Below are 21,385 nucleotides of genomic sequence, written 5' to 3'. Positions count from 1 at the left end.
TAGGCTGCTAGAAGCAAGGAGGCATTCGATTTTGGGCAGTTGGAATTACACAGATGATAGCAGAAATTCAATGTTAACTGGAATTGGGTAGCTGGTGACCTGTACTACCTTAAGTGAAAAGGTAAATACAGCTGAAGTAAAAAGAAAGCCCCAAGGCAGGTTCTGAAGCATTGAAGTGATCAATGCATCAATTCAAGGCATTTTAATTACTTTGGACATTAGCTTTCAGAGCTCACTGAAATCAAGCAGCAGGGAAGGATCACCTTGTGTGGGGCAGCGTTCCAGAAAGCTTTCATGCACCCTGGAGTACTGTTAAATCTGTGTTTTCCCAAACATGTTTATAGCAATAATAATAATAGGTGGAAGAGATGCTGGGCAGCAAGCAGAGTACAAAGGACATAAACATGGGAACAGAACATAGTACAGTGACAGTCAGCACATTATCTCAACTTTATACTAGTAACACTGCTGTGAGATGTTTCTTGCCTGACACTGATAGAATAAATCTAAGACTTAATATCAATTAGAGCAGGTGAGGGATGGGCATGTGTTAGGCCTGGTTTAGGAGGTTCAGCCCTAAGTTTGCACATAATGGACCCCATTCTGTAACATAGTGGAAACCAAACACAAACGTAATATTATTTTTCTTTGTTTTGCCAAGGGCCTTGAGTAAAATTATAGGCTAACGATTCAGCTAAAGGGAAGCAATGCCATAGGAAAGCTCCCTAGTAGACAGTGCAGGTCTCCGTGGCAGATGTGCAAAACCATTTGGACATTTATGGAAACTGCTGAAAATACATAACTAGCATTTAGCGAGGGAAGGTTGGAATGATTGCATCTCTCCAGTGAGGTGGCTCCTTCCTTGAGAGGACTAAATATCCCAAATATTTGAAATTATGTATGTTCAAAGTGAATTGAAATTAATCTGTGAAAACACCCAAAACAGAACTAGATGAAAATTCAGACCAAAGCCGTTTCTTGAATGTTTGGGGAGATAGTTAACAGTAGCTTTTCCTTGCAGAAGAGAGTTCCCTTATCTTAGAGAGGATGGAGGTGGGAACTGCTATAAGGCTGAGCACTGGCAGAGAGATCCAGGACCTTCATGAGCTGTGCTTGTGACAGAGAAGTGGGGCAGCCAGGGGCTCACAGACTGAAAGAAAGGCAAAGAATTAATTTGCCTTTGCAATGGTGTCAGGATGTCTACCTGTGCTCACTGTGTATGTGGCCAGACTGCCTCTCTCCTGAGACAGATCTCAAGCTGATGAGGGTGAGGGAGGAGGTCAGTGTCAAGGCAGGAGCTGGGATTTGGCTTGCTGGGTCCGTGACTTCCTATCTGCACTAGGACATGGGAACTGCATCTCTGCTGTGGGGACAGAGTTCTTCCTGCGACAGACACTGAAAGCTGCCAGCAGAAAACTCTTTTGTCTTCCCTCCTGAGAGTGGATAGGACACATAAAAGGTTTGCGGCACTTATGGGAACCAGATCAGGCAGGCCGGAAGGGGCTATCACAGGCAAAGCCGTCTGGAGGCGTAAGGAGACAAGACCCTTATTCTGGGTCTCCTAGAAACAGGTCTCTTCCCACTAGATTGACCTTGCTGAAGCACAATTTTCTTCCTCAATAACAGCAGCAGAAGGAAAATGTTTATGCAGCTGACTCTTCAACCCCACATTCCAGCTCTGTCCCTGACTAGAGAGCTCAACTCCTAGTGCAGGGGAAGACAGAGCTACCAGAGACAGGAAGCCTACAATAAGGGAAAGAAATGATAACAGAAGGTGCAGTAACTCAGTCATCTGGCTCATCCCTGTCCATTTTTCCTGAGAAAAAAACCTCTTTTCATTCCACTGTGACAAGCAGGAAAACTCCAGTGCGGCTGGGGTGGAGAGCTGGTGATGCACAGGGAAGATAGTAGCTCCTCAGTATGTATCTCGATCAAGACATTATTTCATATTGCACACAAATGCATGATAGTTTCAGTTTGTACCAAGATCCTCAGGCTGATGGTCCATCTCGGAACCTGAGCCACAATTCAGATAGCTCTGCATACCTCTGCTGCTGAGGAATATTTCTAAATGCCCTCCAAAGTGGGCATCCTCATTCTCCAGCACTGCTGCAGGAAGGAGAACTGACAGGGACATCCAGCTACAAGCAACAATGCAAAGCTGCTGTCTCACTGCTGCGCCAATATCATAGAATCATAGAATCGTTACGGTTGGAAAGGACCTTAAGATCATCTACTTCCAACCCCCCCTGCCATGGGCAGGGACACCTCACACTAAACTGTATCACCTCGTCTTGAACACCGCCAGGGATGGAGCATTCACAACCTCCCTGGGCAACCTATTCCAATGCCTCACCACCCTAACAGGAACGAATTTCCTCCTTATATCCAAGCTAAACTTCCCCTGTTTAAGTTTTAACCCGTTACCTCTTGTCCTATCACTACAGTCCCTAATGAAGAGTCCCTCCCCAGCATCCCTATAGCGTGTTTATTTCTAATGGGCCTTCACGTCCCATCCTTACAGCACTGATTAGAGGTGTTAACTTAACAGTTTTGCTATCTTGCTCTGCATAATAGGTATTGAAATAAGCTGAGAGGAAATTGATGTAGGCACAGGTAACGGAGGATCTGTATATGCAGTCAAATAAATAAACCCTATCCAGCATAATCAATAAACAGAGATACCTGTTTCTGGTTTATTACCTTTGCCAAGGTGAAAAACGACCCTGCAAATGTCCTTGAACTGTAGGAATTAATATCTTTGTAATTATCTAAGACTGACATTTTCTGGAAAATACTGCACACCGTGCGTTAGTCATAGATTTCAAATGATACTAATTCAACATTCATGAACAAAAGCTGTGCCTGAAAGGAAGATTTCTTAAATAATTTGGCTAACACATAGACAATTCATGTTGCTCCTTTAATTCTACAGAACCATAGTGAACCTGTGTGTATGGGTCCAGAACGACAAAGCCACAGATGAAAAGCAGAGTAAATTTATTTTCATTACCTTGCCAACCAGAGGATTCCCGCAGTAGCATGCGAGCAGAGACACACAGGCAGGGAATGCAGCTCAATCCATGCTAGGGGATCTCCCAGTTGGATCCCTCAGCCCTGGCTGCCGGGCACCGTTTGCCCTTCCTTACCCAGGCTTTTCCCCAAGGTGCCCGTGGCTGAGGGGCTCAGCTCTGCCCTGCGGTGGGGCCTTTGGAGCCGTAGGACCGGCTGTGTCTGGCACCAGGCAGCACTGTCTGCTCCGCACACGGGATGCCTGGGCAGCGCCTCACTGCTGCTGGTGCTGACAGCACTTGGGCACCTGCACCCGATACATGCTGATGTGCTGCAGGTACTCTGGTTTGTGACATGGAATAGGGTATCGGTTAGCCAGGCAGAATTGTGCCATCAGACCCTGCACTCTCCTCTTTATGGGGCTAACATAATTCATAGAATCACAGAATGGTATGGGTTGGAAGAGACCTTAAAAATCTCATCCAATTCCAACTCTCCTGTCATGGGCAGGGACACCTTTCACTAGAGCAGGTTGCCCAAAGCCCCATCCAGCCTGGCTTTGAGATTCTCTGCAGCGTAGGAGTACACCTCACACCTTTGATCCAACAGTGTTTTTTTGGTTTTCTATAACCCTACTCAAACTCCAGCAAAGAGCATCTTTTACTTTAAAGAAACAAAATGTACACAAGCAGTATGTGATCTGACTCCACTTAGTTTCTGTATGCAGTGTATGCCTATTAATGAAGTATTAAGGATCTTGGATCCAAGGCTAGCCATGCCTTGGTACGAATACGTAAGCACAAAGAAAATGGGTCCATGGTCATGGAATTTATTCTACTGGGAGAAATGTTTTAAAATAATTATATATTTACAATCTATAATATTGTCATATCTACAGCAAAAGTTTAAAAAAAATGTAAAAGTGCACAAAATCTCTATTAGCAAATGAACTTAACTACATCAGAAGAAATTACAAGCAAAATTTATTCATAATAGAAGACAATAATTTAGGCGGTATTTTGTCTTTCCCATTTTAGTATCATTCCCGAATAAATCCTGTATGGTTTTGTTCTCTCTCTGCAAGTGGCAGTTTTCTCTAGAACCTGCTACAGAAGGTTTTACTGCTGACTTCAGTAAAGCTAAATCTTTGTTTCTGAAGTAACCATCAATTTAACTTCTTACAGGATTCAACAGATAACAGCATTCACTTCCACTCATATTTTTTACCCTCAAAAATATGCAAAAATGAAAATACCAAACCCGTATCTGTACATTATATTAGTCACCAAAGGAATCCTCTAAGGCAAAATAAGACAATATTAATGCAACAGAGTATAAATACAAATGAAATGCTATAGAAGGGGCAGAAGCCATAAGCTGCTCTAGAAAAATGAGAGGCGGATGCCTGATCATCTCAGGCACAGCAGTTAAGAAGTATCGCTACGCAAACCTAATGTCTTATGGCATTATTGAGGTAATGTTTTAAAAGGTACAGTGCGGCAGGAACATGTCTGTTACCAAACTCCATCAAAAAAGTTTAATTACAGAAAATAAATTATTTTAAGTTATATATAATAATTTTTTTTTTTTTTACAGACACTTAAGGAAATCAGGTGACAAAATACATTTTATGGACAAAACCAGTTTCTCTTGAACCAGTTTATAGAAGCAAGACAGTAAAAATAATAACCACAGAACTAATCTGAACAGAGCCAGTTCAGATGCAGCTAACTTGGAAAAAGCAATCTGACTCAAACCTGGCTCTGGGTCAGCTTGGGTTCTAGTGCCACCTGCTGAAATAACAGCATTTTCCCACTTGCAACCACAGGTAATATGCAATTTAAATTAATCCATTGCATTAGAGGGCAATACATGAAGAAAAGTCACACAGAAGATGAGATGCTTGAGTAATCTAAGTGCACATCAAGAGTGCCATACACTGAACCCAGTAAATCGAGAACCTTCTCTTGAATGATGTCAACCTGCTCTGAAGGGCAATAGTCATCCAAACTTGATCTGTAACAAGGAATTGAAAAAAGCATGAGTACAGGTATCACCACCATGACCACATTTTGTATTCTTCTAATGTTCTTCATCAAAGCTGAAGCTACTTTCAAACTGTGATGAGTTCTGCCTTGCAGTATCCCTTCAAAGCATAGAGCTCCTCCTCAATACTTTCAGTGGTAACCATTTGCAAGTTTAATATAAAGTCTGTGGCAGAGCAGGAATGTGACTTATTCATCCTTCCAACTCTACTCTCTTCCTCACTCCGACACAGAACATGCTGGCAGTCAAAGTTAAAGCAAATGATGTATTAAAGGACTGGTGAAAAGTTAAGATCAAAAAATTCAAATGCTATTAGCAAAATAGGTAGGAAAACTTGGAAAAAAAAATCTTCACAATCCTTGGGATATAACATTATTTACAGTATCTATTAATGAACTGCAAACAGCAAAAAAACAGAGCTGACATTTCTTGGGTTTTATGTCTGTCAAGACCTACATAAATGATTCTGCTTTCCCTGCAAGAGTGGATGATAACCATGCAGCCGGCACAGGAAATACAGCTTTCTTTTATTGCAGGTGTTAGTCATATTAAATCTTGTTGACAAGAACAATTTCATGTCAGCTTCTGCTATTGCTGACTTTCCTTTAAGGGCACACTTACTATTTTTTAAGTGATTAAATTACAACAATTTGTTAGCAGATACACTGTTGTCTTCAAATTAAGTTTTCCCAGGACAGATCCCTAGTTATCCCAGGTCCCTGGCCTCAAACTCCATCCTTTTCTCCCAAATAAAAGCAAAACTTTTACCCCACATAAAGCTTTACTAGAGCTTTCTAGAATATAAATTTCTTTCAGCCTAACAGATGAAAGCCACTTCCATTAGAAATTTTGGCAAAACCAAAAAACCTATCTCTAGTACAGTAAGCCCTCAAGCAATAGAAAAAAGAATGTGTGATTTCAACCCATGCAAGCTTGCCCAAGCTAGCTTTGCTCTAACTAGCACAATACAAGTAGTGGAGAAGTATGAACCTCAGCGACAGCTACCAATCTCAGCACACTCAAGGCCTCATCACAGGCTTTGTACAGCCTGTGTTGAAGCTGATTAAGTCATCATATGTTTTTACTGCTTCTGCAATCTGTGCTAGCTATTCTAAATCCCAGTAAAATTGGCTGTCAGAACAGAACCTTCCCTTAGCTGTGCATATACTGTCAATGCTTTATGTCAAATTGACAACTTTATCAGATATTAATTTTCACTACACTGTAAGGTTTACATTTTAAGACAGAATATAAGACGTGCCAACCATTGCTATATTGCTAAAATCATTTAGCTATGTAAGCACAGTCTGAGAGTTTTAAAGTAGAAGTGTCTATATAGTCTTACCGAGCAATTGTCACAAGCGTGGGCTTCGGCATATCTTTTAGCAGAACTTTAATGGATTTTATGAGGCCTTCGATCTCCTCTTCAGTGCTAACATGGTGAGGAAGCTCCATATAATCACAGGTCAGACCAGCCTGATGAACCTACATGTAAATTAAACAGAGATCCAATTTCTGATGATGAATTACTGATGTAGCTTATGTGTGCAGAAAGCCTCTAAAATAACATCCCTAGCCTAGTAGGTAACTTACTCTCCAGGCAATAAGAGCTGTTTTTTTTCCCCAACCTGTTCTTTAAAGAAAAAGAATAAAATTCAGAGGTTATATTGATTGCTTCATTATCTTCAGTACACTGGACTTCTCCTACGCATTCAGAGTACGCTGCAGTCCTTGAAACTGACAGGTCTGATCTTTTACAAACAGGTAACTTAAGTTCTATAAGGTATATCAACACACTCTGGTAAAATGAAATCATCTTCACAGGAAGCAGTCTGAGATGTCACAGTCCTGAGAGATCACATTAATGTCCTCTAAATATAAACAAGAATACTAGAATTTTAGAAGCCTGAAATAGAAAAGCTGGCCTAAGTAACAAGACGTATAAAAAAAGGAAAACTACCAAAATCTCACAAATTCAATGTGAAAATGAATCAAAAAGCAAGCTTTACATGAAGCATGATCTTTTCCCTCCCTTTTGAAGCTACACTTTTGAAATGTGTCTACTTTCTGGTCTTTTACCTAGTCACCTACCATTTCATAGTCTGGGCTTTCCATCCTGGTTTTCAAACTGTGAACTAGTTGAACAAGTGGCTTCATTCTGGAGTTAAAACAAAACCAAAACTTCTTAGAGAAACAGCTGGAGACATATAATTACCTTAAGTGTAAAAGAGAGGGATGAAAAAAAAAAAGGAAGAAAGGATTTGGCTTAGGATATGAAAATGAACTTTGCCCCTCTGTCATCTGGCACCTGAGAAAAACGAAAATTATCAGTACTATTGTAATGTCTCACCAGTTTTGGTTTTTTTTTTCTGAAAGCCCTTATATTCATAACTGCCTCTGGCAAGGCCTCTTTGTACTTCTTTTAACACAGACCTGCAGAGAAGCTGTTGTAACTCACAAGTCACATGAACTTGATACAAAATGCTTGCGGTCACTGTAACACAGGTCTGGCAGTAACAGCTGCATTTGATGGGGAAAATGTGTGATTTTCCTATGAACGGAAAGCTCGGACTTTTGTTGTTTCTTTTAAATTGAAAATACTTAGTTTAAAAGCATGTTGGATGCTTCTGAGACACTCTGTGAACACTGTCACTCAGGTGCAGCCTTTCATCCACTTACATTTTTCCAAAGAAAGCAGAACCTTTGTGAATCCCGTTGAAGTCTTTCACTATAGCCTCCATAGTTTGGTGCTTTTTTGAGAGCTCTGCTTCACACAAATCACTAAATTTTTAGTCACCAAACATGCCTCCCTCCACAGGCAACAGAACTTGCATGAAGCTTTACAAGGCTGATCTTGGAAAGCTTACCATGACACTGAAGACAACAGACTGCTTTTTCTTTTGTTTTGACTCTCCTCTAAAGGAAAAATGGTAGCCTTGCATAGATCCTATCCAGCCTCTCTCCTTTTCTGTTAGCAAAGTGGTGGGAAAAAATTCAGTTCCCAAAGTACTGTTTAGATTTTAAGACATTTAGAAATCTCTTACCCAGGATATGAAGCCCACTTCTGTACGGTTTCTTCATCATCACTGTCACACAAATCTGCAAATGCTGCTTCCAGATCTTCTAGCTGATGAACACGGTTTTCAACACAATCCAGCAAGCCCTCCTTTATGTAAGCACATATAAAAGTATGTTAGGAAAAAAAGAGGTAAGAATGTCATGGCTTACCCTATGATTTAAATTCTGAAATTACTGATCTACTGGAAGTAGGGCATCAGAAAAAACTGATTCATTACTACAGAACATCTTTTCAAGTGAATAAGAACAAATACCTGAAGAAGCCTTCATAACCTTCAGAATTAAACACCTGCATTGGCTCTGTCTTTCCCACAAAAATAAATAAATAAAAAACCCCAATAAAAAGCCACAGCTAAATTCTGGAAGAATACAACAGAGAGCTAAGAAACTGTATACAAGTAATTACTGAATTTGTTTCTATAGCACTTAAATGCTCAGATGAGTACAACCTTTACATTTTTCTAATGAAAGGAGAATTTAATTTTTTAGGTAAAAAAAAAGAAGACTATTACTAAATAAAAAGCATTTTCAGGGAAAAAAAAGGAAAACACAACAAAACAAATTATTTGATGCTTTGAGGTTGTATCAGCTCTGTGTGCCTGAAAATACATGGAATTATATTAATGTCAGTTATTGCTCTGATTCTGCAAAGGTTTATGCCCTTAAAAAGTTCAGAACACATAAAGAGACATTCTTCTTGAAGTGAAGCTACATACATGAATACAGTTGTATATGCAAACATTTGCAGAAAAAGATCCTATATAACATCAAATGAAAAGCAATACTTAGCATTTGGTATAAAAAAATGTATCAGGGTGTAAAAATTATTAAAGAGCACACTGGAATAGAACAGTAGAGGGAGTGCGGTGAACAGAGTGGGTCGAGGCAGTTTGTGCGGGCAGGCGAGCGGGATGGTGAGCACTCGTCATATGACTGGGTCCCGGTCTGGGAGCTCTGCTCTGGTTGCCCCGGCGGTGGCCAGCGTAGGCACCCAGACAGAGCCGATGAGAGGGGAGGCTGCAGTGCAGAGCTCAGGGTATAGAGGGTGCCTGCACTGGTCTGGTGAGGGGAGGGTGCACAATGGGCAGGGCTGCACTCGGGGCTCCCTGGTGGAGGTCCTCCTGCAGCAGGGGCTGAGCTGCGGGATGCTGTCAATAGGCTGCGAGATGTCAGGGAAGCTGAGAGGAAGCAGGAATGCTTGCACCTGGCCCAAACTGTGCAGGGGCCTCAAGCGTCCCCTCTAGCTCATGGAGGAAAGAAGGAGGCCGTTAACACAGGAAGCTGGGAATTAGTGACAAAAAAAAAAACACAACAAAAAAAGGAGGAAGAGGACTATTAAAAGCAAGGGGCTTCCTCCTAAATCTGTTGTCCCCAGGCAAAACCACTCTGCTATCCTGCAGGGGGCTAATGAGGAAACTCACTCCCACCAGAAACAACTGACTGATGCACTGGTAAAGAAGATCTCTACTGGTGCTGCCAGGAAAAAGCAGTGGGTCGTAGTAGTAGGGGACTCTACTTTGAAAGGAACAAAGGCACCCTTCTGTCGGCCTGACCCCGTCTCAAGGGAGGTGTGATGCCTACCAGGGGCATGGATGAGGGATGTTGCACAGAGGCTGCCTGCTCTAGTAAGTCCCACTGACTATTACCCACTTCTGGTGATACATGTGGGTGCTAGGGATATAGATGGTAGTAGCCTGGAGAACATAAAGAAGGACTACAGAGCCCTGGGAGAGGTGGTTAGGGGCTCTGGAGCTCAGATAGACTTTTAGTCAATTCTCCAGGATACAGGGGAGGACCTAAAAAGGCTAGGAGGATTGCTCAGGTTAATAAATGGTTAAAAGGGTTGTGCCATAGTCAGGGGTTTGGCTGTCTTGAACACGGGACCCAAGTTTGTAGGCCAGGGCTACTGGGGGGTGGTGGAGCTCGTCTGAGGGAAAGAGCAGTTTTGGCAGGAGGCTTGCCAGACTGGTCAAGGAGGCTTTAAACTAGATGTGTTGGGGGAGGAGGGCATCATTCCATCCCAACACACCCAGCCAGTTGCCAGCACATACAATAAATGCTCAGAGCAATGTAGAGATATCCCAGCCGCTCCAGCCAATGAGCCGGCTTCATTTGGAGCTCAGCTCAGATGCCTCTATACAAACACTCACAGCATGAGAAACAAACAAGAGGAACTGGAGATGTTTGCACGTCTACGGGGGTATGATTTAATAGGCATCGCAGAAACGTGGTGGGATGGCTCCTATGACTGGAGTGTTGGAATGGAAGATTACAGGCTCCTTAGGAAAGACAGGTCCGGCAGGCAGGGAGGGGGAGTTGCCCTTTATGTTAGGGATAGGCTGGAGAGTATGGAACTCTGTCTGGGGACAGGTGAGCAGTCAACAGAGAGTTTGTGGGTCAGGGTTAAAGGGAGGACAGCAATGGAGGACATTACTGTGGGGATCTGTTACAGACCACCTGATCAAGGAGAACCTGCGGATGAAGCACTCTACAGACAGATAGGAAAAGCCTCACGCTCACAGGCCCTTGTTCTCATGGGAGACTTCAACCACCCTGATATCTGTTGGAAGGAGGGTACGGCCCGGCACAAGCAATCCAGGAGGTTCCTCGATTGACAACTTCCTTCGGCAAGTAATAGAGGAGCCGGCAAGGAGAGGTGCCATGCCTGACCTCGTGCTCACCAACAGGGAAGGGCTCGTTGGAAATGTGACACTCCAGGGCAGCCTTGGATGTAGCGATCATGAGATGGTCAAATACGACATCTTCAGGACAGTGAGAAGAGCGTGCAGCAAGCTCACTGTGCTGGACTTCAAAAGAGCAGACTTTGGCCTCTTCAGGAACCTGCTTAGTAAGGTTCCATGGGATACAGCCCTAGAGGGCAGGGGGACCCAAGACTCTTGGTTGATATTCAAGGATCACCTGCTACAAGCTCAGGAGTGCTGCATCCCAACCAGAAGGAAGTGCAGCAGGAGGGCCAGGAGACCTCCTTGGATGGATAAGGAGCTGCTGAGGAAAATTCAAATGAAAAAGGAGGCTTATAAAATGTGGAAGCAAGGACAGCTGGCATGGGAAGAGTACAGGAATGTTGTCTGGGAAGCTAGGGACCAGGTTCGGAAAGCCAAGGCCCAGTTAGAATTAAACTTGGCTAGGGATGTTAAGGATAACAGGAAGGGATTCTACAGGTACATAGCAAATAAAAAACAGACAAGGGAGAATGTAGGCCCCCTCAGGAAGCTCTCGGGAGAACTGGCTACACAGGATTTGGAGAAGGCTGAGGTTCTGAATGACTTCTTTGCCTTGGTCTTCACTGGCAAATGCTCTGACCAAACCACCCAAGTCTTGGAAGGTAGACGCACGGACTGTGAGAATGAAGACCTTGGGCCCACTGTAGGAGAGGAACTGGTTCGAGACCATCTTAAAAATCTGAATGTCCACAAATCCATGGGACCTGATGAAATCCATCCGAGGGTCCTGAAAGAGCTGGCAAATGGAAGTTGCTAAGCCACTGTGAATCATATTTGAAAAATCATGGCAGTCAGGTGAAGTTCCCAATGACAGGAAAAAGGGAAATATAACCCCCATTTTCAAGAAGGGGAAAATTGATGACCCAGGGAATTATAGACCAGTCAGTCTCACCTCTGTGCCTGGCAAAATCTTGGAGCAGATTCTCCTAGATGGCATGCTAAGGCACATGAAAATCATCAAGGTGCTTGGTGACAGCCAGCATGGCTTCACTAAGGGGAAATCCTGCCTGACCAATTTGGTGGCCTTCTATGATGGGGCTACGGAACTGATGGACAGGGGTAGAGCAGTTGATGTCATCTACCTGGACTTGTGTATAGTGTTCGACACTGTCCCACACGACATCCTTGTCTCTAAATTGAAGCGACATCAATTTGATGGATGGACCACTTGGTGGATAAAGAACTGGCTGGAGGGCAGCACGCAAGACTGTGGTCAATGACTCAATGTCCAGCTGGAGACCAGTAATGAGTGGCGTCCCTCAGGGATTGTTGTTGGGACCAGTCCTGTTCAACATCTTTGTCAGTGACCTGGACAGTGCGATTTGGTGCACCCTCAGCAAGTTTGCCGATGACACCAAGCTGTGTGGTTCGGTTGATATGCTGGAGGGAAGGAATGTCGTCCAGAGGGACCTTGACATGCTTGTGAGGTGGGCTGATGTCAACCTCATGAAGTTTAACCATGCCAAGTGCAAGGTCCTACACCTGGGTCGGGGCAATCCCAGGCACAGCTACAGACTGGGCAGAGAAGAGATTGAGAACAGCCCTGCGGAGAAGGACTTGGGGGTGCTGGTCGATGAGAAAATGAACATGAGCTGGCAGTGTGTCCTCACAGCCCAGAAAGCCAACTGTATCCTGGGCTGCATCAAAAGGAGCGTGACCAGCAGGTCGAAGGAGGTGATCCTGCCCCTCTACTCTGCTCTCGTGAGACCTCACTTGGAGTATTGTGTGCAGTTCTGGTGTCCTCAACATAAAAAGGACATGGAACTGTTGGAACAAGTCCAGAGGAGGGCCACGAGGATGATCAGGGGCTGGAGCACCTCCCGTATGAAGATAGGCTGAGATAGTTGGGGCTGTTCAGCCTGGAGAAGAGAAGGCTGCGTGGACACCTCCTAGCAGCCTTCCAGTATCTGAAGGGGGCCCACAAGGATTCTGGGGAGGGACCCTTCATTAGGGACTGTAGGGACAGGACAAGGGGTAACGGGTTCAAACTTAAACAAGGGAAGTTTAGATTAGATATAAGGAGAAAATTCTGTCCTGTTAGGGTGGTGAGGCACTGGAATAGGTTGCCAAGGGAGGCTGGGAATGCCCCGTCCCTGGCAGTGTTCAAGACCAGGTTGGATGAAGCCTTGGGTGAGATGGTTTAGTGTGAGGTGTCCCTGCCCATGGCAGGGGGGTTGCAACTAGATGATCTAAAGGTCCTTTCCAACCCTAACCATTCTGTGACTCTATTCTATAACAATTCCCTCTTCAGAGTCTGCTGGCTACATCATATAATAGATGCTGCTTCTTTTGGCCAGTCAACTGGGGCTAATCTTTAAGAATAGTTGAAGGCATCAACTCTTCATGAACTACAGATTTATGATCCTATTCTGGGGTATGAATAAGATACTTTTCTATACATCACCAGTAACTAACCTTATAGACATGTCTGATCCCTCTCTATAGTACATAATACGCAAAACCAACCGACCAACCAAAACCAAACAATACATTATTATCTTATAGTATGACAGAAATGTACATTGAACTACAAAACCAGATTTTAAGAGACTAGATATCTAGGATATTTTCTGAACCTTTGAAAAACACAAAGCTCACACACTTTCTACCTTCAAACCCTTTAATTGACTATCTCACTATAAACCCATCCATGAATCTAGTCTTGACTTGCTCAGTTCTATACCTATCCACTACTCACTGCTAACCATTTTAGTTGTCTCCTATACATTTATTGGTTTTTATAAATAACTTATGTCCTGAAATCATACTCAGCACTTAAATCACAAACGTTTATCATTTTTATGTTTAACTACCTTTTAAATAGGTTTATTGCTGATTCACTATGAAATGTGAAAATCAATTTGACAATCTTCCATATATCTCAATCTCAATTTCTTTATACACACATTAATTAAGTTTCATTTATCTGTGATAATTATGCATGTTGAATCTCCCCGTAATAATGTTAGGATGAGATTATGAAAGCAAAGACAAGATCTTGTTTAGAAACTACTTGGTGTAGTGACTATTAATATGGCTGTCTCCATGATTTGAATTCAGGGCTAAACAACTATTTTGGCAGCTACAGCAGACTTACATTTCCATGATTCAGAAGCACACAACACATAAAACGAATAATACATTACAGAGTGCAACAACTTCCTTTCCACATATAAATAGGTTTGAAAATAAAATAAAACAAAGAAACACACAAAAAGCCCCAAACCAACCAACCAACACCAACCAAAAACCAAAAAGGCCAGGCTGGATGGGACTTTGAGCAACATGGGCTAGTGAAAGGTGTCCCTGCCCATGGCAGAAGGGTTGGAACTAGATTCCATGATTCTATGAAACCATGCTATGATTCTATAAAAATACTAGTTAGGCAGTGTTAAGACATTGAGCACAGCTCTGAATATCAAGGAACAGCAACTAGGGCAGGGAAGGGGAAAGGTGGGTGGAGGAACAAACAGAAAAAAACAAACCACCAAAACCAAACCAAAGCCTCACCAAAGCAATGCTCTGTTGAGACATAAAAAGAACAAGACTGCAAATGACTTACTATGTTTTCATTTCTTCCTTGTCAATTACCACTTGTTTACAGAAATTAATTTTCACACTCATGCTAAATATTTCTGCAATTCACATGTTTAACCAAAATGTTTAATAAGAAAGAATTCCTAAGTTGCTGCTAATTAGCATTCAGCCTGCTGCATAGCTTAAATCAAGGCCACTTCATTAAGCACCTTTCACAGGTTCCTTCCTTCTTGTAACTCATTGTTATTGGGTAAACGTAAAAAGAATCATACCCTCAAACATCCAACAAGGAAATACCATACCTCTGTCGCATTTCTATGAGGCTTCTTGAAACTGTACAACTCTTGCAAAAGCTCATATTCTGTCTTTAAAAAAGAAAAAAAGAGGCAAAAAATTAGACTCTTCAAATAAGAAACAAAACCTTAAAAGCCTTCCTTCTTCAAAAAAAATAATTTGATCACCAAGATCATTCCTCTACTCTGGTATTGCAGATAGCGCTCTATAAATGCAGGTGAGGAAGAGGTGGTAAGGCTTGAGAAAAAATACTTCATGGCCTCAGCTAAACATTTTGCAATTGTTTAACTTCAAACCTGACTTCAAAACCACAACTTTAAAAACTAAGTATTACAATATGATAGTTTAAAAATCTCTGAAATTAATCATACATGCTGCTGAACTAAGGTCCCAATGAGATGCTGAGTAAAACTGAGATGGCAGAATTAGGCAGACAAAACCAACCGGAGAGTTATGGTCATAAAGGAAAACAGGACAGGTAAAGGCTTCAGGGTAGTTGGACAACAAGTTCACACCTAAACTATTACAGGGGGTTGTCAGCCCTACTCCTTGATCATATTCAAGTTTAATTAATCAAGGATAAACAGATCTTGTTATTTAACAGCATTAAAAAGGTGAACACTCAACTTTTCAGAGCAGAGGTAGAAAGGAAAGGTAGACTATTCAACATTTATAGAAATACAAAGCATCTTTAGGACAACATTTTGGATTTTAGTCTTTTTTTTTGGTGCGGAACACAATACTTTTCTGGAATGGTGCACTATATTTGGTTTTTAGCTTTTCCTTGGATGCTCACATTTCAAGTGTTAACCTGGGAAATTTTTTGAGAATGGAATTTTTGCAACTTAGAATAGGAGGAACATAGTTAAGAAATATGAACTACAAATGAAATCATTATATAAAAAAGATACACAGGGTGCTCTGCGCAAGTCCACTTCCAAAAGTGGCTCCTAGGACTGGGAAACTATCATAACACGAAACAAACAAACAAAAAAGGCAATAGAACCAAAACACCCACCCCCCTAAAAGAACATGAACCAAACCCCCCACCCCCTTAAAAAAAAAAACAAACCAAACCCTCCTCCCAAAACTCCTCCATTATTTTATTCAGAATGTATTTCAAGCCCTAAGAGGGGTACTGTCTTATATGGCAAGACCCTCATGGTGCTTTCCCTATACACTTCTCTATGCGATTCAGAACAACTGGCACTACACAATGTCTGAAGATACTGTAGTCATAAATACTTAATGTCAGAAGCTAACAGAAGTCAAGGGAAACTGTATTTTCTTTTTCTGGTGAACAAGGAAGCAGTAGCCCAGTTGAAACTCAAAGATGCTGTATGTTCTTTAGCATAGACTGAAGTTAAAACAATGTTAAAAACTAGATTTAAATGCTAAAACCATTAAGGATATTGCAGAAGAATTCGTAAACCTAAATGCCACACCCAACTTTCAGGGCAGATTAGTTAGTTCCTAAAAATCCCGTTCACATCAAGAAAACTTCAACAGAGGAAGGTCAGGGTAGATATAAGGAAGAATTTCTTTACTGTGAGGATGGTGAGGCACTAGAACAGGCTGCCCAAGGAAGTTCTGTATGTTCCATCCCTGGCAGTGCTCAAGGCCAGGCTGGATGGGGCTTTGAACGGCTTGGTCCAGTAAAAGGTGTCCCTGCCCATGGCAGGGGGATTGGAACTGGATGATCTTAAGATCCTTTCCAACCCAAACCACTCTATGATTCTATAAAACCTACAAACTGCTTTGCTCCTTTGAGGATCTATATATTTATGACTCTATACAGATGACCTACCTTTGCTGAGCAGCCAAGTTATAAATGAAATAGAATGCAGAGTCTTAAGATTTAAGTGATGGCATCAGAGACAACAGCTGCTTGCTCATCCTTATAGTCAGCACTTCAGATAAAGGAAATGAGCATTAACAGCTTCTCATCAGGACAAGCTATTACTCTTTGGATAATCAACACCACCATTCCTTTTGAAACACAGAAGCTCGCCAATAGCATGCTGTAGGAGGTAAAAAATCATACAATCTGTCATCACTCTCTGATAAACCTTGTGGGTATTTGGAACATTACCTTTGGAAACCCAAGCATAATTTATGTCCCAAGCAACAAGCAGAAGCAAGCCATTCTGTATACCTCTGAGCTTGAATATACACTTGATACCGATTTCAAATATAAGGATCTACCCCTATTAAGCTGTTGTAATTCTTGCAGCATACACTCCCTTAGAATATCTCTCCTTCAAATATTACCATGAATCACAGAATCATGATTAGCTGATCTGCTAATTTAGCTTAGATGAAAGTTTCCCCATAGACACAAACACTAGGACTGCTACTCTTTTGTGAATGGTGAGGCCTCCCCATTGTCATGCTTACCTGTGTGTACATTTCTTTGAATGGATTTTTAACTGAAAAAAAATCTAAGTCAATGTCTAAAACATACGCATCCCCTTTCTTCAGTACTTGGCAAACATCTTTAACAACATTCCTTATCGGGCTTTCACTGTTTCTGAGAGAGCTTGAAGCTGAGCACTCTAAGGTTTCTGTCTTGTTCAGGGCACTTGTATTTTGCACTTCCTTTTTCTTCACATTTGTGGTGCTGTAATCAAGGTTAGGAGCCACTGATGAAGAGGCAGAAGCAGTGCTTGCTGTGTCATCTGTATTTAGCTTCAGTCTCTTAGCAGATGCTACTTCACCATTTTCTTCCCAGTTGTTTGATGCTTCAGTAGGATTGATGAGAATGACGTGTAAATTCAAAGGCTTCTGGTTTTCCAGCTGATCAGCAGGGACATAAAGACCATCACTTAAAAAGTAATTATCTGTACCTGTTACCCTACAATTGACAAAACCTCACAGTTAATATACATCTTTACAAAGAGCTGGGAAAAAAAACGTGTACACTTTACGGCTACTGAGAAGAACAAATAGATGTTTGATGGGTAACAAAAGCAATAAAACTGTGCACACAAAATTATTTATTTTAGTCTGCAGGCTTTTAAGTTGAAGGTTTTTCTACTTCTACTTCTTTATTGCTGAATAAATATATTAAAATATCACTCTATATTTTTTATGATAGCCCTGCAAGGTTTTAATGAATAAAGAAAAGATTCTACATTATGTGCTGCTAAGATTAATTTGCCATTGAATTGCATTTTAAAGACACAATCCAGAATTTAACAAGATACTGTCAATATAAAGCATACAACATTTCAAAGCTATGATATTTTGTGTTGGATTGTGTTGGTCCTAATTTTTAAGGAAAATTCTGTTAGTTGTGTTTGAGAAGTACCCTGAAAGCCACTGATAGTGATTTAGTAAAATATTATGAATTTTGATTTAATAGGTAGCACTTAACATTTTTTTACCACCAATAAGATTCCATAGTCTAAGTGGGGGAAGCTGGTAACTTGAGAGTGAATAGATACGTATCAATGGAATCCACTTAATTAAAAAAAAACAATCACCCAAACAAACAAAAGCAGCAATGTTAAAAATGTCTGCTTACAGTGAAAAATGAAAGAACCTACATTTTCAAGCCACATTTCAGTGCATTAAGCTTCAAGCATCATAAATTCAGTTTTAAAAATAAGCTTAAGAAGAAGCATGAACTTCTGCTCACTCGTGTTAAAGCCTCATTTGATTACTAAGTATCACTATCAATAAACAAAGACAAATAATTTCTTAAGCAGCAGAAATTTGAAGCTTAGTTCCCCAGTGTCTCATGGCTGGATTATCCTGAGCTTGCTAAAATGAGAATATCTATTGCCTATCCAGCCACTTGTTGCCAACAAAACTTTTAGGAAGTTAGTATTTCTGAGGACTCTTTATCTTTCTTCCTTCATGATTTTTGTAAGCCTAGAACCTAAAGAAGAGGTACCTGACCATCTTCAAAAGGCATCTTAAAATGTTGTTTTCAAGACTGCTATGGTGACCACAGGATCTGTGGGAGATCTATGCAGCCATCATGAAGTATTTCTACATGTGTGCTAGTTCTCCTGGTTAAATGTAATTGAAAGCACTATTTTTGTCTTATTATTTATGTTTATTTTAGACCTCAGATTCAGAATTGTAGAGCTTTAGTGTTTTATTTAAGGTGGTAAACCAAAGCATTTTTCTGCTTTCTTCTGTTAAACTTGCTTCAAAAGATTTATTCCAAAACACTGGTAAAAAAACACTATTTGTACATGCCCGTTCAAGCTGTACAAAATCATAATTCAGCGAATATGGCACATGTGAAATTGCCATGGACTGCACGAATCCCACAGGTCTCTGATCGGCACTTGAATCACAGATTGACTAAGACTGGAAGAGACATCTGGAAGTCTCTAGTCAATCATCTGATCAAAGCAGAATTAACTTCAAAGATACATGAGGCTGCCCAGGGCCTAGTCCAGGGGAGCTTTGACTTTATCAAAGAATGGAGAATTCACCACCTGCCTGTGTACATGATTCAGTGCTTAACTAGTAGTCTGACTTCAAAACCAAAAAAAAAAAAAATCAAGAAAACAAACAAAAAAAACCCAAGCCCACACCAGAAAAATAGAATCATGGATGATACCAAACAAAAATTTTGCTAGCAAGATCAAAGACTAAACAGACAGAAGCTGAACTGCTTTTTCCCATTCCCATCCCCTAAAAAAAAAAAAAGAAAACTTTACATGCATTAAATACCCAGATGCCCAGTTTTGTCACAATAAAGATGACAAACTTTGTCCTGACTGGTACATTTAGGTTCTATTTAGAAAATGAAATAAAAGCTGTCTTTCATCTTCTGTCCAGTGTTTTGCTATAATTTTACTGAACACAAATCTCTGAACTTCAAGGGTCAGTCAGTCCTAGTGCATTTAACCACGTAAGCACACCCTGAAGGGAAACTTATCAAAAGAACTAGATGAATATAGCTGGATATGAGTACAGAATCAAAGCAGACCAAATGATTTTTTTCCCACACAGCCCTAATGTGACTCCTCTGCCTGTTTTGATCCTGAACAGTAAAAAACAGTTTGTCTTAGAACAGTTTTCTTAAGTATGTTACTATGTTACGCAATTGCGTAAAAAGTAATTATGAATTTTGTAACATTTGTATCAGTATCCCCTTTTATTTCAGGCCAGTTTTATCGAAGTGATCTCATTTACTTAATTATATCTTATTTTTATACTGTACTATGAGTTAGGTTAGAATTTGGCATTCTGTGATTTATTGGTAAAGCAAGAAGGATATCCCATCAATAATTCTGTTTTAGCTGGTAGAGAAAACAATGGATGCACTGAAAAATTACAATTTCCTTATGTTTAAAAGTATTTAATATCTATTATCATATGATCCTCTGTTTATAATCCTTGATATGTACTCACTGGGTGCAGTACAAGGTGGGTGAAAAAATGGCTGGACCAACAGATCCATGGTGGTAATCAATGGTTTGAAGTCTCGCCAACAGCTAGTTACCAGGGATTGTTACTGTTTTGACATTTTCATTAATGCCCTCAGCAATGTATTCTTAGGAAGTTTATAGGAAGCACTGAATCTTGGGGAGTAGCTGATACACTAGAAGACAGGTTGGCCTCCTGAGTGACCCAGAGAGCCTAGAGGAACAGCCTCTTATTAAGTTAAAATAATATACATACAAGGTCCTGCATCTGGGAAGGAATAACATGCAGCAGTACAGGGTTGGCACAGACAAGCGAAAACCTGAAGAACAGGAACTGGTAATCCCAGCAAAAAGCAACTTGAGCATGTGTGAGCAGTACACCCCTGCAGTGATGAAGACTAATCACAGAATTTCATTGTATAAGCAAAGGTCAAGGGAAGAGATTTCTCCCCTTATTCAGCAACGGTGAGGTCACATTTGAAATAATCTGCCCAGGTTTGGTTCCCCAGGACAAGAGAGACACCAATAAGATGAAAATCTAACAAAGGGCTGCTAAGGTGTCATGGTTTAAACCCTAGCCAGACAGCTTGTTCACTCACTCACAGTGAGTGGTGCCGGGCTGAGAGCAATTGAGGCCCCCCCCCCCCCACCGGGGCTCTCCCCTTCCCTGCTCCCGGAGGAACGGGGAGGAGGATCGAATGAGTGCAACTCCCACGAGTTGAGACAAGAACAGTCCAGCAACCAATGTACAACACAAATCACCACCGCTACCACCAACGACAACAATGGTAAAAGAAAATAACAAGGGAAGAGAATACAATACCACTCACCAAGAAACGAGTCCCACCTGGAAGCCCATGTCCTTCCGGGTAACTCCCAGTTACCCCCCACCCCAGGCATGACGTGCTATGGTATGGAATACCTCTTTGGCTAGCCTGGGTCAGGCGCCCAGTCTCTGTTTCCTCACGGCTTCCCCTCCTCCCTGGCAGAGCATAAGCCTCACAAAGTCCTTGGTCAGGGTAAACATCACTTAGCAACAACTGAGAACATCGGTATCACCAGCACTGTTCCCAGGCTGGAAGTCAAAACACAGCACTGCACCAGCTACCACGAAGGAGAAACATGACTGCTACTGCTGAACCCAGGACATAAGGTTATTAGAAGGCTGGAAACTGAGGGAACTAGGCTTGTTTTGTCCTGATAAAGGAAGGCTGAGGAAGATCTAATTGCTGCCCTCTGTTACCCAAATCCTCTCTTAAAAATGACTGCTTTCTGAGATTTATT

At 41.5% G+C, this 21,385-nt stretch overlaps 1 protein-coding gene across 2 annotated transcripts in view; it reads right to left on the bottom strand.

The window, feature by feature from the left end:
- Window positions 1-21,385, bottom strand: part of CUNH5orf22 (chromosome unknown C5orf22 homolog) — a 49,692-nt gene that overhangs the window by 19,428 nt on the left and 8,879 nt on the right. The window contains exons 4-9 of one of the 2 annotated variants that reach the window (XM_061449279.1): window positions 17,109-17,565; window positions 14,720-14,782; window positions 8,103-8,224; window positions 7,150-7,216; window positions 6,404-6,543; window positions 3,969-5,028 (exon numbers count right to left, since the gene is read on the bottom strand). In XM_061449279.1, the coding sequence (XP_061305263.1) occupies window positions 4,896-5,028; window positions 6,404-6,543; window positions 7,150-7,216; window positions 8,103-8,224; window positions 14,720-14,782; window positions 17,109-17,565 (982 nt within the window). In that variant the 3' untranslated portion in view covers window positions 3,969-4,895. Of the gene's footprint in view, window positions 1-3,968; window positions 5,029-6,403; window positions 6,544-7,149; window positions 7,217-8,102; window positions 8,225-14,719; window positions 14,783-17,108; window positions 17,566-21,385 lie in introns of those variants that run through there. The other variant, XM_061449280.1, reaches the window with a different exon arrangement.

This window comes from Pezoporus flaviventris, unplaced genomic scaffold (genome assembly GCF_033815535.1).
Source record: "Pezoporus flaviventris isolate CSIRO_AGI_PZ_B2104156 unplaced genomic scaffold, CSIRO_AGI_Pfla_v1 ptg000007l, whole genome shotgun sequence".
Taxonomy (NCBI): domain Eukaryota; kingdom Metazoa; phylum Chordata; class Aves; order Psittaciformes; family Psittacidae; genus Pezoporus; species Pezoporus flaviventris.
This window is presented reverse-complemented; position numbering and strand designations above follow the sequence as displayed.